The following is an 18,090-nucleotide window of genomic DNA, read 5'->3' on the forward strand; positions in this document are numbered from 1 at the left end:
CTGGTGCTGTGAGGTTCTGTGCCCACAACTCCAGCAGCTTCATCAGAGAGTCAAGAAGACTTTTGCCAAGAGAGAATGGGTGGGATCAATTTCTGAGGGCTGGCAGGGGAGTCTGTGTGGGCCAACAGTCAGGGAGCCAGCAAGAAAACAGCCTTGATTCTGAAGGATGCTCTTTGCCCTCCTCTGCCCTGGCAGCTTGCACAAGAACCAAACTGTGTATCTGGAGTCTAGAATTTGAGGAATGTGCCACAGCCTGATAGGCGCGAAGCAATCTGCAAAGAGGCAGGGAGGAGCAGCTCCCAGGGCCAGGGCCTGACAGGGAAAGGAGTGTCAGGCTTGTGGGCCCGGTGGCCCCTCCCATTCTCCCTGGCCTCCTCACTGCAGCTGGGATATCAAAGACTGCATTGTGCTTGGAGTGGCCTTGGTCCCTCTCGCGTGCCAGGGAGGAGGCGGGAGGAGGGACACTGCTGGGAGGCTCCCTGCTCTCTTCTAGCTGGTGTTCCCAAGGGCCCTGGCCTGGGAAGGATGGTGCACACATGGGTGGCTGCTTCTGTATCCCTGGGGAGCGGAGTCCATCCTGGGGCCCAGGTGAGTTTCCTGGTGGGGGTGGAGGGAGGAGGCAGGGTGGGGACAGAGGCTGCCCGGGCTTGTGACTGGTTCTAGGAAGGTATCTCTTCTCACTGTGGCTGGTTTGATGCAGCTGCCCTTCCTTCCAGAGACTGGAAGATGGTTATGCGTTCTGGCTACCTCTTCTCCCTTCCTAATTGAGCATCTGCCATTCTGGCTTTGTAAAACAAAAGGAATGCAACCTGGAGGGGCTGCTCTTCCTGGAGCTAGAGGGTTTGGGCTTTCTTTGTAGAGGGGGAGCAGGCCTTTCTAGGCAACCACTCCTAGGGTATGACTAAGCCCTTCCTTCCTTTCTTCCCAAGATTCCCCAGGGCAGGAAGAAGTTTCCTGCAGTGAGTTCCTCTGTGGCCTACGGGTGGTCATAAATTTGGCTTCAGTCATTCAACTCTATTTTCGTCTAGGCTTCTGCCTCTGAAGACAAACAGGCAGTTTCCTGCCTCCTACCTGTTACAGTGGTGGTTTGAGGCCTGCCAAGTCAGGTCATAGAGAGTTGTAGCTTTAAGATACTATCAGGTCATCTGGAACAAGACACAGTGACCAGCCATCCATGTTTGCTGGGCTCTGAGGGTTTTTCTGGGGGCATAGTCAGTGCTAAAGCCTGGAGAGTCCCACACAAACCAGCCTGGCTGGCCACCCTGAAGCCAGCTCTCTGCTCTTTTCCAGAGCAGAACCAGACCCTGAAGGCTCTTTTAGGACATGATCAGGGTGCCTACTGGCTTTAGGGAAGAGGGTGGATTGGGGAAGACTCATTCAGAAAACAGAGGAAGTTTATTCCAAGGACTCATTCCTGACTCTAGTCTTCCTGGAGCACAGCTCTGGTTTGCCAGAACATGGGAAGGAGCGGTGCTGAGCTCTGGGCTTTCCCTCTCTGACAGCTGACTCTCCCTATGGGCTTGGAGCTGGGCTCTTAGAAGGTCCTTCAGGTCCTTAAAGTCTTGGCAGAGGCATCTTGGCACTGACATCAGGGAGGCTCTCGTAAGCACAGGCTACCCTGGGCCTAAAATTAGAAGCAAACAAGCCCTAAACAATACCACTGGTACAACAGACTAGGATGCAGCATGCCTGTATTATTGGGATTTATCACATTTTCAAGCCCTTGCCTCAAACCCTATGGTTCTTGCAGGTATACTACTTTCTTTACCTGATTGCGGGGGAAGCAGGGTCACGGGACTGACTCTGTCTGCTCCCATTAGACAGGTATCATCAAAAGCCATGGCTTTGAGACCAAAGTGATCTTGCTTCTTTTCATAGTGATTAATATCTGTGTTTTAGTTTTCTCATTTGCCAATTGTATGAAGTAATAAGTTAGGCATTCCTCATGAGACGGTGCTGGGGTTAAGTCTACCTGTGAGACCTATAAAAAAGCATGACACACAATTAGGAAAAATAAACATCAGGTCTTGAGTTACATGTTTATAACTCTAACAGATCAGCATCTCTCTCGGGGCTCCATTTGTTCATCTGTGGAGTGTAGGGGGTTGTAAAGTGCTGGTGGAGGGATCTTCAGGAGCTGTGCTCTTGCAGCTGGACCGGCTTTGACTGGACCCCAGCTTGGGCTGGAGTAGCTCTGCTTCTAACAGAGGCTTCCTGTGGAGCAGAATTCTGTAGTATAAAACAAAGGAACTTGCATTGAGGAAGGTGTCAGAATTCCCTGTTTTGCTACTGGTAACTAGGTTGGTCCCTTGGCCTTCACCAAGAGTCAGCCTACTATTTATTCCTGTTGAAGTTGTTCATGCCCTTCCCCCATGTTTTTCTCCGTGCCCATCAGGGCCTTTCCTGGGAGGGTCGGGGGGTGGGGGGGGGTGGGGGGAGGTCAGTATGTACATGCTAGGTCTGAGGCCAGTTGATATAAACTTCAATTTTAGCTTCCTATATATATTCTGGAGAAATGACACAGACCTGGAGCTATTTCATAGTTTGATCTTGAGCACAAGTCTTTTGTTTTCTGGAGCCTCCGTTCCTGGATGTGGGAAGGATCCACAGTAGTGTCCATCATGGGGAACCCTTGTGAGAACTGCATTGGGAAATTTAGCCCATGGACTTGGCAGAGGGTCTGGGCAGTTTTATTGTCGGTGGATGTTGACCACTCCCAGATCCCTACTTCCTGTTTCCTGTCTCAGCTGGCGCAGCAGTCTGGGCTCATGTTTTTCTGGCTGCTTCTGCTATTTGGTCTGTTCAGTGGGAGTTAGCAGTGAAGACCAAACTGTCCTCATGATAAGGGAGGCAGGAAAGAAGGAGGCTCCTGATAGCACGGCACTCTGCACAGCTGATTGGCTGCTTTATTACAGTGTGATGCAGTAATGAATGTGGGCGTGAAAGCCCGATGACTGCATGTTCATCTGCGACCTCTGCTTGTGGCATCTGGTGCTCCTGGTGGTGCTCATTTGCTCACAGATATCTCCTATTTGCACATGGTGAGAAGGTGGTGCTTGGTCTGTGGCCAACCCCTCTGACACTTGCCTACCCTCTACATTTTTGCCATTGTTCAGTGAACTATGAAGCGAAGGCAGATCCTGGAGAATTGTCATGTCAATGTTACCTCATCTAGAAGTTTCTAGCACTTCTTCCTTACCTTCAACACCTTTATGAAGAAATTTGGCAGACATTTTTTTTTTGTGGGAGAGATATTTTTGTCTGTGATGATCACCCATGTTTTTAATTTTTGGTTCAGCCTTCTTGGTAAATTTGAATCATTAGCATGATGATAAGAGATCACAGAGACTGCTGACAACAATAAGGGATGGAGTATTATTGTTATTTTTCTGGTACCAAGGTTTAAACTTAGCACCTGAGTGCTAGAACGTGGCTGGTTCTCTTGTTTGAACCAAGTTTCTAGGATAGCTTTTTGCTGGTTAATTGGAGATAGAATTTCATAGACTTTTCTGTCCAGTATGGCTTTGAACCATAATCCTTTGGATCTCAGCCTCCTGAGTAGGTAGGATCACAGGCATGAGCCACTGGGGCCTGCTCTTTCTTTTACTTTTTGAAGAAATAAACCAGTACAGAAGCACTTAGGGGTCCCCTGAATGGCTCTTTTGAATCTAATTCATCTTACCACTTTCATGAATTCACTGCTGCAGTGCTCTTACTACATATTTATGTACCCACAATCATCATAAAGAATTGTTCTATAGGTTCTTAAACAAGGCATATCATTTTATAGCTTAGATAGATGCAGCTGTAGCTCTAATTTGATATCTGTCTCAGCAAGAACAATGTGGGTTTACATCATAAACATTGCTGCTGATATGCTTGTTGGATCAAAAAAGAAAAAAAGAACCACCATAGGTGTCAAAAAAAAGCATTCAGGGAAATCTTCAGTGCTTAATTTTCTTTTTAAAGGTGGGGGTTGAGTGAGTGAGTAGGAGCAGAGAAGCTAAGAGAGAAGGAAGTGACTTTTCATTGCTAGAAATTTCCATGTGTGAGATGTCTTACTGATCTTATAGCTTGCTGTTCTGAAGTCTGATATTATAGCAGAAATAGCAAGGTCTGTACCCAGTGCTTTGGATGACTGCTGTGTCTTGCTACTTGTTGTGTGACCTTGATAAAAATTACCACTCTTTTCTGGGCCGTAGTATCTCAACAATAATGTGAGGAGCTAAGTGATTTCCTCAAATTCTTCCATCACTCATTTTCTCTAATGGTTCCTTCCTTCCTTCCTTCCTTCCTCCCTCCCTCCCTCCCTTCCTTCCTTCCTTCCTTTTTTCTGGTACTAGGATTTGAACTCAGAGTTTAGCTCCTGCTTGATTTGTTCAACTGATGCACCACCACCTGAGTCATACCTCCAGCTTGCCTTTATGCTGCCTAATTGGACATGAAGTCTTAGAAACTTTTCTGCCTTTTTTGAACTATGATCCTCAGGATCTCAGCCTCTTGAGAAACTAGTATTACACATGTGAGCCTCCTGTGCCTAGTTCGTTCCTTATTTGTTCCTTCCTTCTTTCTCTTTTCTATTTTTCCCTCCCTTCTTTCCTTCCCTCCCTCCCTCCCTTCTTCTTTCTTTCTTTCTTCCTTCCTTTCTTTCTTTCTATCTTTCTTTTTTCTTTCTTTCTTTTCTTTTCTTTCTTTCTCTTTCCTTATCTTGGGCTTGAACTCAGGGTCTGGGCCCTGTCTGTGCTTTTGTGTTCAAGGCTGGTGCTCTATCACTTGGAACCAGAACTCAATTTCCAGCTTTTTTGGTAGTTAATTGGAGATAAGAGACTCAGATGTTCCTGCCCAGGCTGGCAGATTTCAGCCTCCTGATTAACTAGAATTACAGGCATGAGCCATTGGCACTCAGATCCATCTTTATTTCTTATATTCTATAGGTCAAGATGTCTTCTGTTTTCTTATTCTGAAACACAGTATCACTTGCTCTGCTCTCTCACAGATCATAGTCCACATTCTCACACACTACAGTTCTGGTTGCTCTGGGTTCTTACAAGCATGTCTTTGCTCTTTTTCATGGTCGCTGTTCTATGCAGTGGTGTTTCATTAAGGTTCTGCTTTTCATTTTTATTTTCTCTTTTCTGGTGCTGTTCCTGGGGCTTGAATTCAAGCCCTGGGCACCGTCCATGAGCTTTTTTGCTCAGGGTTCTTCTACCACTTGAGCCACAACTTCACCCCTAGCTTCTTGCTGGATGATTGGAGAGAAGAGTCTTACAGACTTTGGAATTTTGTTATCCTCAGATATCAGCCTCCTGTGTAGCTAGGATTACAGGTATGAGCCACCAGCACCTGGTTCCACATATCCTTTACAAGTTGTGCACTCTCTTCCTATACTGGGGTCCCTTCACAGGCCCTTGTCAAGCCACCGACTCTTATGTTGTTGTATAACAGGAACTTATTCTCAGACTTCTGGGGCCAGAAGTCAAGCAAGGACTAGATGGATGGGACCCATGGAAGCTGTACAACCACCCTCAGGAAGAGCATCAATCAGTCATACAGATGATTACATGAGAACAGGGGTTCTGGGCTACAGATCTTCCAGTTTCCAAGAAAGGCCAAACATCTGGGTGATATTAAACATTCTGATTTCTAAGTGATATGAAGCATTTTAAACAGGCCAAAGAAATCACTGTGGGATTTCTCTAGCCTGTGGTTAATCTTTGTCCTAGAGTAGGGAGCAGGCAGCCACTGCAAGTGCGGTTCTGGCACACTTACCTTATCTGGAACACATTAGAACTTCAGAGCCGCAGCTTTCAGCACTGAGGCAGAGTTTACATTGTATCGATATTCCATGTAATTCATGCATACAATAAAGTCTGAGAAGCACAGTTTACTTCTGTCGTTCTCAACCCTGGACAAATTAGAATCATTTCAGGAATAATAATAGTAAAAAAAACAGCTACTGTACTTGCTATAAACCTCCAGAATCAGAATCCCCTGAGACAAAACTAAGGTAGTTTAAATTTTGGATAGAGCACTTGCTCCACAGGTGCTTTATCATTTGAGTGACACCTCTAGCTCCATTTCACTTTGGTATTATGTTGTTTTGTTCTGATTAGCATGGACCATGATCCTCCTATTTATGCTTCTCATGTAGTTGGAGTGCCAAGGGCACACCACACTACACCTGGCTTTTTTTGTTGGGCCTGGTAAACTTTTTGCTAGAGTTGGCTTTGAACTACATTCTTCTGAATTTCTGTTTCCCAAATAGTTGGAATTAAAAGCATGAGCCACCAGACCTGATCAATTGGTACTAAAAGAAAACTATTGAGGCAATTGATATGGGCAGTTGGGATTTAGTAATATTAATTTATGCCAACCCTTCACTGATAAGTGGAGAAATTAAAAATCTCCCAGGTGGAGAGATCAAGTGTCTTGACCAAGGTCATTGACCGAGATGGTATGAGAACATCTGTCTTGTGCTCATTTTCACATCTAATGATTCTCAAGCCTGTGCTTTTTTTTGCTTCAGTTGTTACTGGTTCCTGGAGGGGTAGAGCTCTTAAACGATCTTGTTCAACTGTAGTTCATTACTGCCATATTTCTGGCTAAGCTGCTTAGTTTTCAGCACTGAACAGCTAAGGAGATTTTCCGAGTGAAGAACCGTGAGCTGAAGGGTCTCTCCTTGTTTTATTCTCCTCACATATCACTGGAAATGGTGCTGAGTTTTCCCACTATGAAGAAAGAGCTACATTCCTCCCTGGATGTCAGAGGCCTCTGCAGAAGCAGAGAATGGAGATGATGGTTCTTGGGTGTAGAATGAGGAATGAAGGTCACCATTACCCAGTAGTGAGCATGACTGCTCCACGCTCCTTGCCCTCCTGGACTGTCACTGGAGGCACAGGTCCAGAATGTGGTAGTTCTTCACCCACAATTCCATGGGAAACTGAGGGGATTAAATGAGTGACCCATAAAGAGTAGTTGAGCCAAGATTCGGAATCCTTTCCAGGACCAATGTAAGCTGTTAATATTCTGTCTGAGCAGTTTCATGGTCAAAAGGACATCGTCCACAGCAACCAGCAGTGTGTTAAGACTTGTGTTTCTTTGTTGCATTTTGGTGATACCCTAACTGATGCCCTATCCAATAGCAATCTTGGTGAAAGCCCTGTGTTCTTTTTTAATTTGCTTCCTTGTGTGCTTTATAGCTACATTCTCTTTTCTTTCTTTTTTAAAAATCAGATTATCTTTAAGTAGTTGTAAAAAGTTTTCAATTCAACCAGTTTATATGTACAATGTATCTCGATCAATATCACCCTTCTATTGTTCTACATTCTCTTTTCAAACTCCTTCTCCTCCTCCTCCCCCTCCTTTTTCTTCCCTCCCTCTTTCCTTTCTTCCCTCCCTCCTTCCTTCCCTCCCTCCCTCCCTCCTTCCTTCCCTCCCTCTCTCCTTCCTTCCTTCCTTCCCTCCTTCCTTCCCTCCCTCTCTCCTTCCTTCCTTCCTTCCCTCCTTCCTTCCTTCCTTCCGTCCTTCCGTCCTTCTTTCCTTCCTTCTTTTCTTTTTCGTTCTTTCTTTTTCTCTTGCTTCATATTTCTTTCTCCTCCTCCTCCTCTTCTTTCTCCTCCCTCTTCCCTCCCCCCATCCTCCCCATTCCTCCTCTTCTTTCTTAGAGTGTATGTGATGTTACTGGGGCTTGAACTTAGGGCCTGGCACTGTCCCTTAGCTTTTTTGCTCAAGGCAGTCAGAGCCACAGCTCCACTTCAGGCTTTTTGGCGGTTAACTGGAGATAAAAGTGTCATGGACTTTCCTGCCCAGAATGGCTTTGTATGGTGAATTCAGATCCCAGCCTCCTGAGTAGTTAGGATTACAATCTTCTGCGATCAAAATACCATCCCCTATCTCCTGGGCCTGTGTCCAGACCTTCTCTGTCTCCATTTCTGTAGCTACAGATAGAAACGTTTAGGAGAACTGGGAGGAGAGAGGCTCTGGAGAGGACTCTATTTAGTGGCCAGACAGAAGAACAGTCTAGGGACCATAACAGCCAGAGAGCATAAGGATACAATCTCTAATGATGCCATTTGCCCTCACCTCAATCCAACCTCCTGTTAACTATTCAATTGGTTTAAACTGTGCTGGAGTCTACTGGCTCTACTATCTAGAAAGCCATGGAACTTATTGGACCTGTGTGTGGGAATCTGATCTTTTCATAAAATGAGGACACTCAGGCTGTTGCAGGATTGAGGCAGGATGTATGACAGTTCTTTGCTGAAAGTTGACTACAAAATACTTTTAGGCCAATAGTGAGAAAATGATGAGTTCTTCCTTCTTCTCTCCCTCAGACCTTGACAAAAATGTGTCATCTATGCTTATAACTTGCTTTCACCCTTACCAATGATCTCTCATTTTATCTTCTCCAGGTAGAGAAGGCCCTTTCAAGAGTTCAACCATATCAAGCCAGAATATTCCCTCATCTGAATATGAGGAAAAATGTTTCCCGCGGCAGAAAATGACTCAAGGTATCTAAATCCCAGACAAGTGTTATTTTCATAAATACTTCCTGTAAAATATGTAGCACTCTCTTTATCTTTCTCATCTGAAGAACCCCTGACTTTTATCTGCCTTTCCAGGTGCCATACTAAACTCATTGTGTGTGTGTGTGTATGCAAGTGCTTGTGCACCCACATCAGTACTGGAGTTTGAACTCGGAGCCTGGGTGTTATCCTTTAGCTTTTTTGCTCAAGGTTAGCACTCTGCCACTTGGGCCACAGCTCTACTTCTGACATTTTTTTGGTGGTAGTTAATTGGAGATAAGAGTCTCAATGATTTTTCTGCCCAGTCTGCCTTCAAAGTGTGATCCTCAGATCTCAGCCTCCTGAGTAAGTAGGAGCATGAGCCATGAGTGCCTGGCTCCCAGATGCCTCTTTGTAAGCATGACTTATGACATTGGCTAGCTTGCTCATAAACCTTCATAGGCTAGTGCTCAAAGGTCTTCAGAGTCTGCTGCATATGAGAAACTCTGTGTATATATTGTAAGTTAGAGAAAGTATGTAGAAAGTATATAGAAAAAGTCTATAGACAAAGGTGATGGGGGCAGGGCTAATTTAGAAATAATTATATATTCAATATGATACCTGTAAAGTTGTTTATATGCAGTAGGTACTCAGACAATCTGAAAAATTAAATATAGGAATCATTTAATGAACACATGGAGGTCATGTTTGCATTCCATATCATGCCAAATAAAGCCCTATAAATGTAGTAGGCTTTGAACTAGTAGTTGTAAGAGGCAAATATGTAAGATGAGATTGGCTGAGCAGAAGGGAGTTTGTATGATTCTTTCAGGAGCAGAAAAAAACCCCAATTTGAAATCAGTGTGAGAAAAGTCTTAATACATTTCTTGTGAGGTCATCTCTAGGAAATTCCAATGAAATCAATAGTGGAAAGTTGGTAAGTGGGGTGCCACATATTTGTAATCACTACTTGGGAGGCAGAGGCAGAGCAAAGTTAGTGAGACCCTTTGTTGAAAACAAATAAAACCAAAGAGGGCAGGGGCATAGTGCAAGTGGTGTTGTGTTTGTGCCCTGGGTTCAATCCCACGCACAAGACCCTGATTCAAGCCCAAATGTTGCAAAAAAATTGTTAGTAGTAATCACTACACTTGGAAACCCTTGTACCAGAAACTCTTAGGATAAGCCTGTGACAGAGCAGGGAGGTTTAGTTTGCCATTTGGATAGTTATAACATCATTTAAGGGCAATGCTACATGATCAGTATAGGCAGACAGGCTGCAGGCAGCTGACCAGAAGTATTATGTGTCTTTTCTGTCATCTACCAAATGTTTTTGAGGCCTTCGATGGCCTGTCAGGGATGGGGAATGCAAAGAACATGGTTTCTGATATACAGTAGTTGGAAACCATTTTTGGAGAGTAAATTGTGCCAAGTGATTTGCCACCTGTCTTCTTCTCTTGTCTTACCCATCTCTAGGTGAAGGCACAAAGTCTTTAATTGGAAAACTGCCAACCCAGGGAGGGAAATGATGCCAATAGCCACACAGTCCACACAGAATGAGGAGGGAGTTCAAATCCCAGTCCTTGTTCATAACTACTATAGTTCAAAGATTCTCCAAAATTCTACTTTTTCCCCCTCTGTGTTAATCTGATTATCATCTGTTAGCTTAGAACATCCTAGGAAAAAATCCCCTCAACTGCATTACCATCTATTGTTTTCTGAATGCAGTGTCAGCGTTTTGTCTTATTAGTGCAGGAAAGGCAATGAACAAGCAATACCTTTAGGCAAACAAAACTGACTTCACTCTGAACTTGTCTGTCATTCAGCATTTTCCTCCATGATGCTCCTTCTGGGAACGTCACAGTGTGAGACAGGTTCTAACCGCTAACCTTTTCTATGAAGTTCAGCTCCAAACACAATCAATTAGATACACGATTGTAATTGCATAACTGGCTTCCAGAAAGACTAAAAAAACTAAGACATAATGCACTTCATACTTAAACTATGATGAACTTGAATTACCACCCCATCTGGCAATGCAAGGGTATTGTAGGATCCCACCACACCTACCAATTTTCAGTGGTTAGTATCTCAGAAGGAGTTTGCTTACTTATACCTAAAGTCTTCTGTGTTTCATAAACATGAACTCAGGGGCATAACAAGGGGGTTTACACTAAGGTTAGCAGGAACTATTCCAAGGAGATCCTAAAAGACAATTTGGATATGGTTTTGAAATGCAGGAGAAATGGAGTTTTGTGGAAAGGAATCAGAATCAGCTATTATCAAGGTTAATAATTAACAGCAGATGCAACCAGTCATGAGCAATAATTGCTGAAGTACCAGGGAAGGGGCAGGGAGACACAGCTAGTGCTTAATGTGTGTACAGAACATTGAACATGTGCCAGGCCTATTGGATTTAGTAGAACCTTTAAAGCTTCCTAGGGTAGGCCCCATCAAAGCCACTTCACTAATAGGAAAAGTCAAGTGTGGAGAGGTGCCTGGTAGCCCTAGGTTGTGATTGTGGAACAGAGCCAGGTCTTGTGCATGAGTCTGTGTGACTGCTGCCTGGGCATCATCTTGGGGTTGTTCCTCCTTTTGGAGGTCAACATGTAGTAAGGCTACCTGAGGGGGGCTGAGTAGGGGTTGCCAGAGGGGTCAGGACTGGGTGAGATTGGAGCAAGGCCAGGGAGGAAGCAAATGGAGAAGACACCCACCTGTAGTTCACATTAAAGTCAGATTGGCTGGAGCACGCTGTGCCAGAGCTGACCTGTAGCCATAGCACTTATAGGACTTCTGAACAAGCTAAAGACAGACTTGGTAAGGATGGTGTTCCAGGAACTGCCCTGTGGACCCGTGCTTGTGTGATAGGGCCATTTTGAACAGGAATTTGCAAAGACCTTGGCAAGTTGGAGCTAGAAGGCAGATCTTTGTGATTATCTGGTCCAATGCTTTCTCTGTTTATTCTGCTGGAAGATTATTAACAAGATTGACATTGGTTGTCTCGAGGAGATGCACTTGAAAAGACAATGACTATGTAAAATGAACCATCTCAGCACGACCTGTGCAAACAACACCATCCAAATGCATATCCCACCTCCAACCTGCCCTATCACTCACTGCTTTGTGACCCTATTATACTTTGCTATGTCTAGAAGAAATGTATTTATGAAATTACTTACTTGCCAAACAGAGTTCGAGCTCTGTGATTACAGCCAATAGGTACAGTCAGACATGAGCAATGGAGATATTTAAAGGGAAATTCAAACGGAGAATATTTAATTCTGTATTTCTCTGTTTTTTCTCTCTCTATGATGGTCTGCTTTCTTACACGCTGCAAGCTAAATCTTATCTAGAGTTAAACTTCTGCTCCATAGCCTTGTAAAAGTGATAGGTAGAGAAGAGGTCTCATGTGAATTGATGAGAACAAATGCCTGATATTGGACCCTTCTCATGATTAACTTTGCCCTGAAATATCACTCATTATGTCCTCTTGTACAGGCTTTCAACAGCTTGAATTGGGTTATTTTGATCAGCAGTTGCCCTTTGCTTATTATTATATCATTATAATCTCATTGTGTTTTAAATTTTCTGTCCCCTGATCCAAAGCAATTTGTGTGTGTGTGTGTGTGTGTGTGTATGTGCGCATGCACGCACGCACGCATGTGCGTTTGGATTTGAACTCAGGGTCTCATGTTCTTACTTGGATTTTTCCCTTAAGGTTGCCACTCTATCTCTTGAGCTACTTATCTACTCCTGGCTTTATTTTGTTAGTTGGGGATTAGAGTCCCTTGGATTTGTTTGCCTGGACTGGCTTGAGATTACAAGCCTCAGATCTCAGCTTCTTGAGTAGCTAAGATAACAGGCATGAGCCATCAGTGCCCAGGTAGGAGTGATTCTTGAGATACTTGTATTTCTTGCACAAGTTTAATATCAATCAGTCTGTAGGCTTGTATTAGGCAGGAAAACTTCATGTTCCTGCTTCCTAAAACCTCAATAAAAGCCAGTGTTCAGATGGACACATTAGTTATTTTCAGTCTCTGTTGCTGATAAGACTCACACTGACCTCTGAAAGTGTCTTTTCTATTTTAATAAATGCATTTGGAGTCTTGTCTCAATTCTCTTTTTCTCTCTGGCCTGAGAAAGGATGACAGGGACCATGACTCCCTCCTCTGCTGTATCCTCAGCCCCTAAAATAGTGTGGGCTCTGGTGAGGCTCTCAATGAACATTTGTTACATGAAAGTGGAATATGAAGAAATGAAAGATTGATTGTACTATATAAGCTTGTCATCCAGACAAACACCTATGGATGGAGCATCCATTAGAAAAACATGTGTATATAATGCATAAAATATATAATTGGTTGCATAATCATATAAACATACTTCTTTAGTTACAGGCAAAATAGAATTGATTCAGAACTTTCACAAATCCTCCCCAGAAAGCAATACATGGCCATATCTGTGCTAGTACTACGGCAGAAATAATCACTGTGTGTGCACCACCTCGAGCCGCTCCAGAACCCCATATGCTTCAGCAGCCTCCATATCCCTGAGAAAGACACTTTAAAGGGACTCTTGGAGGAGCCCAGAGCCCAGTACCTGGGCACTGTCCCTGAGCATTTTTTGCTCTACTTCTGGCTTTTTCTGTTTAATTGGAGATAGGAGTCTCACCAACTTTCTTGCCTGGGCTGGCTTGGAATTATAGTCCTCAGATTTCAGCCTCCTGAGTAGTTAGCATTACAGATGTGAGTCACCAATGCCCGGCTCCTTGGAGGATCTTTAAGATCACTTCAATCTGTAATTAATGAGGACATCAATTTAAAGTGGTCAATCTTTATTCTGCCAGGGGCCATTTGGATATTTCTAACATCATTATGGGCCATACAAAATTATCAATATAGCAGAATAAACATCCTGTGTGCATGTACCAAATGATTTCCTGGCCTTATTATATGGACCACACCTATATATTGAAGGTCAATAGATATGTATGTATATATATATATATATATATATATATATATATATATATATATTTCTCTTTTGTTGCTGTGCAGCCTGATGTTTCCCTCTGTGTTCTGTTCAGATCTGATGCTCTCCTTCAGTGTAAAGAGCCGCTCACGGAGATGTGTGAATGGACCCTTGCAGGAAGCTGCTCGGAGGCGTCTCTGGGCGCTGGAGAACCAAGACCAGGATGTGCGAGCCCTGTTCAAAGTGAGTGTTGGCAAAGAGAATACATTCTGACCATTGACCTTGTGTCCAGACACTGCAGCATCTCTAGGACCTTGGACAGCACCCAGAACAAAGTAGGCCCTCAAGAAAACATCTGGTTGACAGTGTGAATGAACTTGTACACATTTTTGAAGAAATATGGACACATTTTTTGCTTCACAGTAGTGAGCAGAAATTCCAAACAGGGCAACCTGGAGTTGCTGAGTTAGAGAGAACTTGGTTTTACCCAATGATCTTGGGAGAGTTATTTCAATTCTGGAACAAAATGGTTAGAATAACAGCCTTATTCTCTAATGTATAGCATTTGAATTATTTTTTGTTACAGTGTCACAAAACACGTAACATTTTTTTTTTGGGTCCGGTCGTGGAGCCTGAACTCTGGGCCTGGGTGCTGTCCCTCAGCTCTTTAGCTCAAGGCTAGCGCTCTACCACTTGAGCCACAGCGCCACTTCTGGCTTTTTTCTTTTTGCTTATGTGGCGCTGAGGAATTGAACCCAGGGCCTCAGGCATATAAGGCAAGTGCTCTACCACTGAACTACCTTCCCAGCCCCACACACAACATTTTTTATTGCAATCATTTAAAAATATTTAATTCGTTTATGACATTTATCTGCAGAACTTTTTATCATCCCAGATTGAGTCTCTCCACTCATTAAATAATAATCCTACTATTCTGTCCTTCCCACATGTCAGTAACCATTAAACATGCATTTATTTATTTATTTATTTATTGACTGACTGATGGTGTTAGTAGTAAGGCTTGAACTCAGGGCTCTCCTTTAACTTTTTTGCTTGATCCATTCTCCATTCCTGTTTTTTTTTTTTTTTGCTGGTCAGTTAGGATAAGGATTTTCCAACATTGCCTGGGCCATATGATTAGGAGCCATAATTATGAGCCAAATTATGAACCATAATTTGCCAACCTTAGCCTCTTGAGTAGTTAGGAGTGAGCCACCAGCATCTAGTAGTATTTATATTTTAAAGGAAAAATATTGCCAGTTAAAATATGATAGTAAATATTGGCATGATGGGAAATTATAATAGAATAAACAAATTTCAGTTTTTTGCAGTGGATATATTATATCTTTAATTGTTACATTGCATTGCTATAACCTAGCCAATGATATACAGTCTAGGAGCTACTAACTAGGAGTCAGAAACGGAAACAGTTTTCTAGAATAAGTGGTAGGGAAGGGAATATTGATTCTTTTGCTCAAGGCTAGTGCTCTATCACTTGAGCCACAGTGCCACTTGTTTTTTTTTTCTGAGTAGTTTATTGGAGATAAATGTTTTATGAACTTTCTTGCCTAGGCTGGCTTTGAGCCAGGATCCTCAGATTTCAATCTCCTGAGTAGCTAGGATTACGGGTGTGAGCCACCAATTGTGCTTGACCTCGAAGTTTTTAAATCTGCATTAATCTGGTTAAAAACTGAACAAAGACAGTGTCTAGTTTGTCAGAAGGAGAAAAAGAGATTGTACCTGTAGAAAGCTTGGTAATTGTGCTTCAGTAAGTAATTTGTAATGGGACCTAAGGGACTTGCATTTTTATTTTATTCAGTGTGGAATTCAGGAACTTAGAGACCAATGTCCAATCAAGACCCTGCTTACTCACTTCAGATGACTGTGAATAAGTTATTTCACATCTCAGTGCCCTGGTCTTCTTGAATATAAAACTGGGATGATACTAATTTTAGATGTGAGATATCTTTAACTTAACATGCATCATTCTTTTATGTGCCTCCAAGAGAAAAATAAATGCTGCTAGTTAGGTATGACTGCATGCTTCCTTACTTTTAATTTCAGAATCAGTTAGATATTATAAAAAGTGCATCTTAGAATAGATAAATTCTGTAATTGCACTTTCTTCCTAGGGCTATAGTGGGTGTTACATGAAATGAAGTGTCACTTCTAGGGCTCTTGGTGTGGTGCCTGGCATTTAATAAGTTCTTTTTAAGTCAACTTTCACCTGCCTCCTCTTGTTTTCAAGATCTATGTCCTCTGAAGATCTGGGGCTTCTTTGGGGTTTCCTGTGGAGAAATCAGAACCACAGTGTCAAAATTAGACCCACAGAGTTTGACTTTGCTGAACTATAGGCCCTTCTTTCCGTATTCTTTCTTTTCTTAGGTTTTTCCTAAGGGTAAGGGTCTCAGGCAGGATCTGTCTGGAGGAGTCATGTTCTATCACTACAGTCAACTCTGGTTCTGTAGGCAACCAACAGAGAAAGACTGAAACCAAGTCTGGGAAGTGGTTTAAGTCCTTTCATCCTTAGAAACTACCACTATCACCACCACTACTACTAAAAAGAAGAATACAAATAAAAATAAGAATATATTTTCAGGGCTGGGCACTGGTGGCTCTGCTTGTAATCCTAGCTACTCAGGAAGCTGGGATCTGAGGATTTTCAATCAAAGTCAGCCTGTGCAGGAAAGTCTATGAGATTTTTATCTTCAAGTAACGAGCAGAAAGGCTTAAATGGAGCTGTGGCTCAGCTGGTAGAGTACCAGCCTTGCGTGAAAAAGTGTTCAGGCCCTGAGTTCAAGTCCAATGGTTCTATTTGGTAGTGCATATTTAGAGCCTACATTAGTACACAGAGAACTTTATTTTTCTTTTTAAAGACTGCACAATGTCATAATATCCCACTCCATATGTGAGCAATACTTCCTTTTAGTTACTCTCTTGTTGAGTACTGTTAGATTATTCCTATTGGATTTTATAAAAATATGAAATCAATGTGTACTCAAGAAGTTCTCTTTACCCAGGTCTACCTGTTTTCCTGCAAACAATGTAATATTCTTCCTGATAAATGAGTAAAATTCTGATGTGTGTGTGTATGTGTGTGACATTTTCTTGATCCATTTGTCCATTGAGTGACATCTTCTGTTTTCATAAGTTAACGATAGTGAACAGTGAAGCAATGAACATGGTTGTACAAGTCTTTACTGAATCATGACTTGTAAGAGTGGTGTCTCTTGGATCACAGGGTAGTTCTTTTCTGGGCAATCTCCAAGTGCCTCCACAGTGGTTGCACCAGTTTACATTCCCACCAACAGTACTAGGGTTCCATTCCCTCCACATCTGTGCCAGCATCTATTGTTGTTTGTATTCTTGATAATGGCCATTCTAACTGGGGTGAGATGGAATTTCAGTGCTTTGATTTGTATTTTCTTTATGGCTAGAGATGTTAAGAATTTCTTCATTTCTTCCTTTTTACTTATTGTTCTGAGAAGTCTCTACTTGTCTTCCTTTTGCCCATTTATTGATTGGGTTAGTGATTCTCTGAGGGTTTAGTTTCCTCAGTTCTTGGTAAATTCTGGATATTATGTCCTTGTCTGATGTATAGCTGGCAAAGATTGTCTTCCATGCTGTAGTCTGTCATGTTAAGTAAAGTAAGTCAGACTTAGAGAGACAGAGGACATGTTTTCTCTCATATGTGGATATTAGAATTAAATTATATGTATGTGTAAGCACATATATTTATATGCATATATACAAGGATATTAACAAAAGTGTGCTATATGTAAGATGATTCCAATGGGATAACTTTTGTTAAGCTTACAGTTTAACAAAATGTAAACTAGGAATCTGGAATAAACAAGAGAGGGAATGTCAAAGGGTAGGGGGGGTAGACAGAGAGACGAAGGGGGTGAATGCAGTCATATAATCAATATCATATGTGAACATGGAACTAGGAAAACTGAGTGTATGGATGGGGTTGGGAGAGATTGGGGAGAATTATGAAAGTGGTGACTTTGATCAAGATGCATTGTACACATAAATGGATGTGTTGAACTGAAACTCCTTTGTACAAGGACTTAAAAGATAATTCTATACAATATACAACGGAAGTTCTCATTAGTTCACAGGTGAGTTTTTATTTCAGAGAATACAACTTTAATATTACCAACAGAACTTCTTTGGCCGAGTTAGTGGTAGCTGAATAGAGTTGCAAAATGTTACTCAGTAACTGACTTAGCTTCTAAACTGAGCCAGAATTACATACTCTGAGTATTACTTGAGTATATACAAGTATATCTCATGATCACATGCAGAGACATGAAACAAGAGCATTGTAAACATAATTTTAAACAGTATACCTTTGCCATCCCAGGCTGACTCAGTGTTCTTTCCACTTAGGACCTGTCTGCAAGGTTGGTGAGTATCCAGTCCCAGAATGCCCAGTTCTTCATTACCTTCAAGACAATGGAGGAGATCTGGAAGTTCTCAACCTACCTAAAATTAGGTATGACATGGAGCAGGCAAGTGAAGGAGGACACACTTCACAGTTTAGTCAGTTGGCTGGGCTTGATACTAAAGAGTCTGTCTGATTATGATAATTTAAGGATATAGACCCCGAAGG

The 18,090-nt window shown here is 42.5% G+C and overlaps 1 protein-coding gene across 1 annotated transcript in view; it reads left to right on the top strand.

Annotated features, from left to right (window-relative positions):
• Positions 1 to 433: 433 nt before the first annotated feature.
• Sh3tc2 (SH3 domain and tetratricopeptide repeats 2) overlaps positions 434 to 18,090 on the top strand; it is a 63,524-nt gene continuing 45,867 nt past the window's right edge. Inside the window, exons 1-4 of the mRNA XM_013025582.1 lie at positions 434 to 588; positions 8,412 to 8,510; positions 13,588 to 13,715; positions 17,868 to 17,973. Of these exons, the coding sequence (XP_012881036.1) occupies positions 537 to 588; positions 8,412 to 8,510; positions 13,588 to 13,715; positions 17,868 to 17,973 (385 nt within the window). The 5' untranslated portion in view covers positions 434 to 536. The remainder of the gene's footprint in view (positions 589 to 8,411; positions 8,511 to 13,587; positions 13,716 to 17,867; positions 17,974 to 18,090) is intronic.

Source organism: Dipodomys ordii, unplaced genomic scaffold (assembly GCF_000151885.1).
Source record: "Dipodomys ordii isolate 6190 unplaced genomic scaffold, Dord_2.0 Scaffold85, whole genome shotgun sequence".
NCBI classification, from domain to species: Eukaryota; Metazoa; Chordata; class Mammalia; order Rodentia; family Heteromyidae; genus Dipodomys; species Dipodomys ordii.